The following is an 8,988-nucleotide window of genomic DNA, read 5'->3' on the forward strand; positions in this document are numbered from 1 at the left end:
ATGCCGCTAAGCTGATCTGACCGAGCTAAAATAATTTATGGTGCTTATTTTCTTGTTCCACAACACGTCCCCGGTTTTGAATTGTAAGTCTCTCCAATGATTCAACAGGGAAACCTTTTCCAAATTGTTCGAAGTAATCGTTCGTTAGTTTGTGACTAGACACGGCCAAATGCGGCCTGTCCAAATGTGTTCCCCATACTTTTGGGACAGATTTGTTGGCAGCAATTTAAAATAGCAATTTTCTTCGGCATCTCCAGCACCGTGCCATTTATTAACCGTCGTATCCCGTGCGTCGCCTGCCAGTTCCACCCCTCCTCGGCTCATTCGCTCGCTTTCGTCGCATAAACATAATTGGATCGTTTACGCGAAAGCCACGGATTTGCCTACCTTAATAACTACGGCTCCGCGCGCAGGTTGTCGCCACAGCTAGCGCTACCGGGCACGTTAATACGACAAATGAATTGAATAAAAAGTTGGAAAACTTTGGCCCCGAGGCGCCCTGCGACGATCTGCATCGGGACGGAGATAGAGAGCGCGCGCGTACATTGCAGAGCATTAATCAGCGCCCTTCGGTGGGTGGGTGCAGAAAAAACGAAAAGCAGAAGACGCTTCCTGCGAACCGCGAGTTGGCAACGGATGGGCCGGAGGTTTGCCACCGAGCGTGCCCGAATGAATAGAGGACGGCAGAACGTGCAGACGGACGATGATGAGGTTGGCGTACCAGGGGGACGCCGCCGCGGACAACAACTTCATTCTTAAAATGTGGCCAACGAGTCCGGAGCCGGGCCACCGAGCTAACGAGCTGGAACCGTTCCGTGAGACGGCGGTGGCGACGTTTCTTGCGGTTCTTGAATTGCAGCGTGAGGCCTAGGTCATGGTCGCGCGGGTCCACAAATCTCCGACCGGCGGGCGGTTCCGTCACGGTTGCGTTCCCCAAACACAAAACCTTCGGTTCGTTGCACCGAGCGTCTTATGCACTTGCACATGCCGCGCCGCGCCCGAGACTCAAAAGTGACAGATTTATGCTCTGGCGGTGCGGCTCATTGTGCCAGGCAGCGTAAGGAAACACACAACGACGCCAATCCGTCGGGCCCGTGCCGAAGGTGTCGCTCGGTGCTTTATATAATTTTTGCACGCGTGTGCGTACTGTAACCCATTGTGCCGAAGCTCGACAATGAATAGCGCGTTAATGATGGTTGTTGCATGCTGCTGCATGTTGGGGGCCGGGTGCTCTACTAGCGCCACTCTCGCGCCTGGCACGTCCGGCGAGCCCCATTCTAATGCAATTTGTAGCCCCGGCTTCTTGGGGCTTTCTTACGTGCGGACCAGACCAGACGTCTTGCAAAACTGTCTCCGGGTTTCCGCGTTGTGAGTGGAAATTATGGAAATCAAACATGACGGCTGCCGGCTGTCGGCAACCAGCCTGGCGGATGCGGCCTACCGAGGCCGCCAGGTAGACAATGTTGCCCGGACCGTAATCTCGAAAAGTGCATCACACAAAATGTTGCTGTCCATCAAGAAAATCTGCCAGCCGCCGTTGATTGTGCCTTCGCCGTCTGCTCCGGGACACTGGTGGACACTTCCGCGCGCACCGTACCGGGTGCACCGGCTTTTTTTATTTCGCTTTATGGCTGCACTTTGCAAATAACACGAACATTTTACGACGCTGCCCGCGACGCTGTCAAATCTGCTTCGCCAAATGTCACCGTCGTCATCGTCGTCGTCGTCGAGCGGAGCTCAAGCCTTCCCGCCACGGTGCGATCGATGGTCTGGTCTGGTCGCGTCTTACGCTGTCGGGTCCGCGCGGCAGAAACCCGGACCCGGGATGTGAAGAAATGTTTGTCATGTACGCGAAATGAGGAGTTACATGCGGCCGACCGTTTTGAGGTATTACTCGAAATAGAAATTTTATGTTGCGTCCCGTGTGCGCGAACGGCGGGGAACCCCAACCGCCGTTCCATTTTGTCCGGCCCCTTTTTCCGGAGGGTGGAAAGCGAATGACTCGACTACGCGAAGCACCGGGTGTCAGGATTAGCGTTGGCGTGATACTGATTTCACTTTGTGCGGTTTCTGTAATTCCCTTATTTTTTATTCACCTTTTTGTTGCCCGCATTAGGCGATAGGCTGCGGCTGCGGCTGTGGCTGGAGACTTCCGGGATTACTACCGGTGTGTCCGGTTTCATGAAAATTCCGTCGGGTTCGTGACAAATTTAAAATGAAGCCAGTGTGCTAACTCATTGAGCAGATTTTACTTTATAAAGAGTGGCACATTCTGAGCATAAATAAGACAATTTCCCGTACAAGAAGTCGAGTTCGAGCAGTCGAGTTACTATCTTCACTAGGTTTTTAGCTCCCTCTACAATTTAGAGAGTTTTAAATTAGAATTTCGATTTGAGGTATCTGGTAGAGTTTTGGTCACGTGTAAAAGAATTGGGTTGGTTCCACTGAACATAAATTTCATCTTTGATTTCACTGGCATTTATTGACCACCGGGAAAGCAATCATTTCCTAGGTTTAATCCACATATTAGACTTGTAACGATGTTGTTGTTCATAAACTTTTGTTTGGTAAGTCCATTGCCATTGCAATCATCCGATGGATTGAAATTTCTCAAAGAAATAACCATAGCTCCAACCTTCAACCTCAACTCATTTGGAAGCAGTCCTGGCAAATCAAGCGAATCAAGAAATTCTTTTGGATAATTGAATGCTTCATCCTGATTTACCACAGTATTGATTGGCATAAAAATTGTAACTTGTACAGTTCTTCCATCTATAGAATGCTGCAGTTGATAGCACTTATGTCGTTATTCTTTTGCTGCTATATAGCGCGTTCACTCAGCCACTGATGATACTTGCAAATTTCGTTCTATGTTTTTGAAACATTTTATCCATCCTTAGATTTTTGGTAGTCATCAGATTATCGAAGTTTGTTAACAAGTTGTTTCTGGGCACTGTTTTTCTGAGTTTTTCGTGTCGGTTCGCGTGTTCTCCAGGGCAAGGATCGAGCGTGATCGTAGCGCCGTCGAATTCATCACCGTCGAGTGCCACTTTGAAGCGTCCATTTTCACCAGTTTTTTGCACGCCATCCTGTTATGGCCCCACGTGGGTCTGACCTCGTGGGCTCCAGCAACGCTCACCTGCATGAGGGCACTCTGGCCCGGCAACCGTTTGGTCTCACGTCTACCAGTGTGCCGGCGACCGGCCATTGGTGCAAACATTGGTTAAGCATCGGTAAACATAAATTAAAAACATGTTTGCACATGGGCACACGGACGGACGGTGGATACGATGACAACAACGGCAGCAAGGAAAAAAGTGCCGGACACTGCCGGACACTGTGAAGCGGTGTGAGGTGCGCCACGCTCGACCACCAGGATTACGCGCGACCTCAATCGACAGGACACCTGAGCCGGCGGCGTGACAACCTTCAACAGCACTTCAAATCGGCTGACATGCCATAGGTGTCGTGTGTGCCTGGGTGTGTGTGGCGCTTGATCCGTGGCGAAAGCATAACCGGAGGCCGCACACGGGCCGGTGGGCCGCTCGTTATGTATCGTCTGATCTGACGTCCTGAATCGGCAGGACACAACGCTTACAACGCGCGAGCGAGTTGTTTGTCGGCGAACTCTTATCAGACCAGCCGAGTAACGAGTGGTCGATTTGCGGAGAGGGGTCCCGATGTTGTCCCAATGGTTCTGCTTCTTTTCTCCGGCTAGGATCGGAACGCCTGTCTGTCCGGTCGGTCTGATCGGCACGGCAAATACACCCACTGTTTATCGATTATTGTTCGTTGTTTGCTCTACTTTGCTACGCCCTTCTACGAGTGGTCTCGGCAGAAGGAATCGGCTGCCCATAACTTATGCAACCACGTGTGTGTGCAAAAATCCGGTTAAAGCCACAGTCGCCAGTAGCCCAGCGTTGACTTATCCTCTGCCACGAAATAATGTGCTTGCGGGAAATTGCACATACACCGAGCCGGCCAAGAACGGTGAAAACGGATTCTGGGAAGCGAATCCGGTTAAAGGGCAAAAAAGTGGCAAAGAAAAACTCCAATTGAATAATAAACGCCGGCGGGACCAAAGCATAAACTCGGTCGCCGTAGCTCGCCCGACAATTGCCCGCCGGACACCCGTAATAATCCCTTCTTCCGCGGGGGTTTCGCAACCGAGCGCTGCCCGTCATCAGCGTCGTCCTCGTCGTCGTCGTTGTAATAAATTATCATAATAGAGATTTGACGTTGACACCATCGCCGCAGTTGTCGTCGTCGTCGTCATCATCGTCAAGAAGCTGCCTAACGTCTCCGTGGGGCACGAGCAAAATGCCACGCGTTTTTTTGTATCGCCTCGACGTTTGTCTCCGACCGCAATTGGTCACATAGAAAAAAAAAGCACGGAAAGAAGCAAAGAATAATGTGCAGTGTTGTTCCTTGAAAGGTGGAACACCATTAGGCGATGGTAATTGTGGGATTTAACGTACAAAGTGGTGCAAAGTAATTACAAATCGTCATAAAATGTTCGTCGATGGCCCACAGTTCGTTCGGAGCAACCTCGACTCTGGAGCGAACACATTTTCCAATCTGCCACACGTATACTAAATAACCTGTTTCCGAAAGTAGCAACAAAACAGAGGTTAAGTTCATTCGGAACGTCTGCATACTGTCAAATCTATTTTAAATTCCATTATCTAAATTTTAATTTTTGTACTCAACGACGAATCAAGCTACTGAAAGTGTTCCAACTCGAACCTCCCGAATCTGTCACAGTTCTTAGTACGTTCATTTCACTTCCAACAAATCAAAGTCGGAAAAAACGTGACCGCGCACCGGTTCACGGACGGACCGAGTTTTTGCGGTCGAAAAGGTGAAATTTGAATATTTATTACCTTACGTAAACTACTGTCACCCGGTGAGGGCACTGGACACACGGTGCATCGCTGTTGCAGCAGCACGAAGGCCACCGTGATCCGAAAGTTGCTGGAATCCATTTTCTATTAATATCCGGCCGCGCCGGCCAGCAGCATAACGAATGCCGGGCGAATCAATTTTCAGCGCACAAACTTCTAATGGGATGTACATTTAATTTGGTCGACGGTTCCGCTGGTCACCCGTAAAGTTGATAGAGTTGGTTTGTTTTGGTTTTTTGCAGTTTTCAACCGGGATTGCTTTATTCTCGATCACACACTCGAACGACGGCGTGCAACACTTGGTGCACAAAATATTCCTCCGCCGTGTCGCACAGATTATGGCGCAAATCCTCAAACACCTAGTCTATTGCTGATGCCGGCAGCGGTAGCACCAGGTGTCCGGCACTGGCCGTCGGTCGGCCGGAAGTGGGTAGCGACCAGAAGTGTCGGGAGCGCAATCAGCTGCATCAGCTGGCTGCTGCGGATGTGGATGTTGCCACCAGTCGCAGTGGTTGGAAAATTTGCTGCGACAAACACGGAGCCGGAGCCGTCGATGAAGTGTCCACGTGTCGTCGGTTGAATGCCCCGGGTTGGGTGGCTGTTGTTGCGTTCCGGCTTTACTACTGCACAGGGAGCTATCAAGCTGTGGCAGGCAGAGGTCCGTTCACTGTGTGTCGCTGTGTGTGGTTTCCCATGCTGCCTCCCGGGAGCCGAAGGATATCTCGCACGCTGAGAGGTTATCAAGGGCACAACAGGGAGTTTGTAGAAAACAACACATTCCAGCAAACCAACAGGCGATCGAGGGTGCGGTTTTTGTGGCCGGCTGGCTGTGATGCCGGCCAAGGATGGCTAGCCGGAATAGCGGGCAGGGACCTGTGGGGTCTGAGTATAAAATCCATTCTTTCATTCACCTCGCTTTATTGGAAGCCGTTATGGTTTACTGTAATAGGTGTAACATTTGAGCAAATTGCCCAGCACGGCATTGATGCGATGCAAACGGTGCAACGGGCTGTCCTTCCGTAGGCAGGCTCAATCTGCTCCCTAAAACGCTGTCGTAAAGCTCAAAATCGGATATCCGAATCATCCGGCCCGGCGATGAGCGGGTGGTCCAATTGAAACATCCTTTTTAATCAACCGCCCGGGAACAGCTCGTTTCAGTAACTAAGTCCCGGCAAGGACCTCGGTGGCGGAACGGCAAATACCACGGCAGACGAGCACGCGGGCGCGCGCGATATAGAATACGTGACATTCTGTTGATAGCTTTCGTCGACGCACCACGGCGGTGTCCTTGCTGGCGGTGGGTTGATTTGAGTTATCAGCGAAACCGCGCTGAAGTGCATTCGCTCAGGAAGTCCAATAGCCGCACCGGCAGCGAGTGAAACCGGAGCAGTCGGAGCTGTGAAGACAAAAAGAAAGGATTATAAAAACTTGAAGGATAACGGAGGCGGAGGAGGCCGGTCGCGTACCGCGCATCTATTTACAAACACGTCACCCGGCGCGGCGCCGTGACAGGGAGCGTATGTTGTGCGGTTTGTGTCCCGTCTCTTCTTCGGCTGTGGGGCCACTCCGGACCGGATGTGTCTGTTATTTGCGCGAACCGCCTGCGCCTCATTCGGCGGATGCATCCTTTCCAGAGGGAGCCCGACGCGAACGGAATTATGTTCGCAGTGCAATGTTTTTGCTTCCTCCACCCGTTGGGATCCATTTGGGGCGTACTGCCTTCTTCCGCTTCGTGTTTCCGCCAATTGTTTCGATCCGCGTTGGTTCCCGCGGAAAATTATGCATCGCGTCACACGCGCCCAACACACACTCGCAAGCATACGCTCAGATCGTTTATAATTCATAAATGAAATGGTATGTACGGCTTCCTGGGAGTCCTTGCGCCGGAACGCTGACGGGTTCCAGTCAGCAGTGTGTGGCGCCATCTGCCGGTTGCGATTTACTGGGCGCTAGTGGGCTTTTGGCGGCGCGCGCGTCCGGGCGGAAGAAGTCACGTAAACAGGACACGGTCACCATCGTGCGAACGGCACGGCGAAGTGGCGAGGCCACCTCAAGCAGTCGCCTCAGTCGCCTTCAGGGCCTGCAAATATTCATCGCCCGCAACCCCACGGACACCGGACAGTGCCGGTGTCCGTGCTGGGTGTTGGGTTTGCGTGTTTTGCATGGGATCCCGTTTGTCGGGACAGCCAGAATTTAGGGGACAGCTGTGTTTACCTCCGAGCTCGAGTGCTCGGAATACATTAAGCGCCGGGGATGGGCATCCCCAGGTCCGGCCCCAACTCTCGGGTCCAAGCCGCGACAAGCTGGCCACGCGGAGCAGCCACAGCGTACGAGCTGAGAAGATCCTGCTCCCGACTCGCCAACGAGCCAACTCGGCGTCAGACACCGGGAAGTTAGATCATAGTCTGGGCGCTTTCACGCTTTTAATGAATTTTTATTGAAAATGGCGGCGGGCGACGGAATATTTATTCATGGGCCCGAGGCGCGAAGACAAAGTCCACTTCTACGTCTGCCTGCGTGTATGTGTGTCTCCAACACGCAAGCCATTGCCGTGACACCGCCATCTCCGGGCGACGGCTTATGTTTTTTTATCATCTGTTTACTCTTTAAAATAGGAAAAAGGAAAATTTTTCCTTCTGCACACAGGGACACGCACGCACTGCCTTTTGCACACATACATACACAGAGTGCCTTTGTGCGTCTTATCTGGAAGCCAGATAATAGAGCTACTGCGCCATGTTGAATGCAGCATGTTAATCAAAGGATCTCGTTCTATGGGGACCCCGACTGTGGCCGAGACTACCGAGTGATCCCTCGACTCGACCGGGCGCGCATCACATTTACTAATGTTTTTCCTCCCTTTTTCCCGTTCTTTTCATTTCACAGAAAAATGTTCATCGGCGGTCTCAGTTGGCAAACAAGTCCAGGTAGGTAGGCCTGTCATGCGGACGCATCCTCACCGGCCAAGTCGCGGCCACACAAACTGTCGGAATGGTAATTGAAGGATTAGAAGGCCACCTGTCGTCGTCTGGCGTAGGCAACCAAGCCCCGGGGCTGCTTCTTACACCTTCGCGGGAGCTTTGTGAAGCGAAACAAAATATTTGTGCGCCACAAAAACACTACTCTATATTATTTAGACAGATTTGAATGACACAACCATCGGGGCAAGCCGGACGCTTAAAGAGGTGGGCCTTTCACGAGAGCAAACGAGATTGAAAAATGCATGATTTCCCTTCCCTATTTTCGCTGATTGATAGCTTCCACGTGCTAGGTGTGTTTTATTGTTGTTGGACCCGTTTTTCACGGACCCGTGCACACGGATCAGCAGTGTGGAAAGTTAGTTAGGGGGCGGAGAATGAAAAAAAAAATGCACTGCGAAAGGGACCAGCGACCGGAAATAAAATTCCGACACCGATACATTATTGTTATTGATTTTTTTCGCGGGATTTTTCTCACCCACCGGGGGTGGGAAATTTTGGCATAAAAAAAGCGCGTACCACAAGGGCCACTGTTGGTCACTGATACTTTTTTTTTTTATTAATGAACATGCCATTGTGTGTTTTGCTACGGTAGCTAAATGTATGCGGTAGCTGTTTTGTGGTTGGCTACCCAGGCTTGAAGTGGTCACTGTTCGGATTTATTGCACTCGTAACAGTGTACACGGATCGGTGCGACCAATGCCGTCTGTGGGATTCCTTCGATAACACTTTTTAATGTTGTTGAACAAAAAGTAGCATAATGTAATAAATATGCAGGATGCGGATGATCCCTAATTTAATCACCTCTGATCGTTTGTTGAAGATTTAGAGAGCTTGTTGAGAACTTGACGAAGAGAATTTCTAAGAAGAGAATTTCTAAGATCAGCTGTTTTATTCTCAGCTGTTTAAGGATCAGCAGTTTAAGGTACAAATAATTATAACAATGATTAAAAATACAGGTACATTAAATCACTATCTATACTACGTGGCTTGTGCTAGTTTGAGGCCTTCAATACCTCCAATTTGAAACAATAGTCATTTTGGACTGTTTTGTTGTCTTGAAGAGCCCCAACTTGGGGATTCTATTTTTACCTAAATAAAACTCG

General features: G+C 50.6%; 1 protein-coding gene across 1 annotated transcript in view; it reads left to right on the plus strand.

Moving 5' to 3' along the window:
• Nucleotides 1-8,988, plus strand: part of LOC131215797 (RNA-binding protein Musashi homolog Rbp6-like) — a 216,965-nt gene that overhangs the window by 60,242 nt on the left and 147,735 nt on the right. The window contains exon 2 of the mRNA XM_058210194.1: nucleotides 7,791-7,831. Coding sequence (XP_058066177.1) covers nucleotides 7,791-7,831 — 41 coding nt within the window. The remainder of the gene's footprint in view (nucleotides 1-7,790; nucleotides 7,832-8,988) is intronic.

This window comes from Anopheles bellator, chromosome 1, assembly GCF_943735745.2.
Source record: "Anopheles bellator chromosome 1, idAnoBellAS_SP24_06.2, whole genome shotgun sequence".
NCBI classification, from domain to species: Eukaryota; Metazoa; Arthropoda; class Insecta; order Diptera; family Culicidae; genus Anopheles; species Anopheles bellator.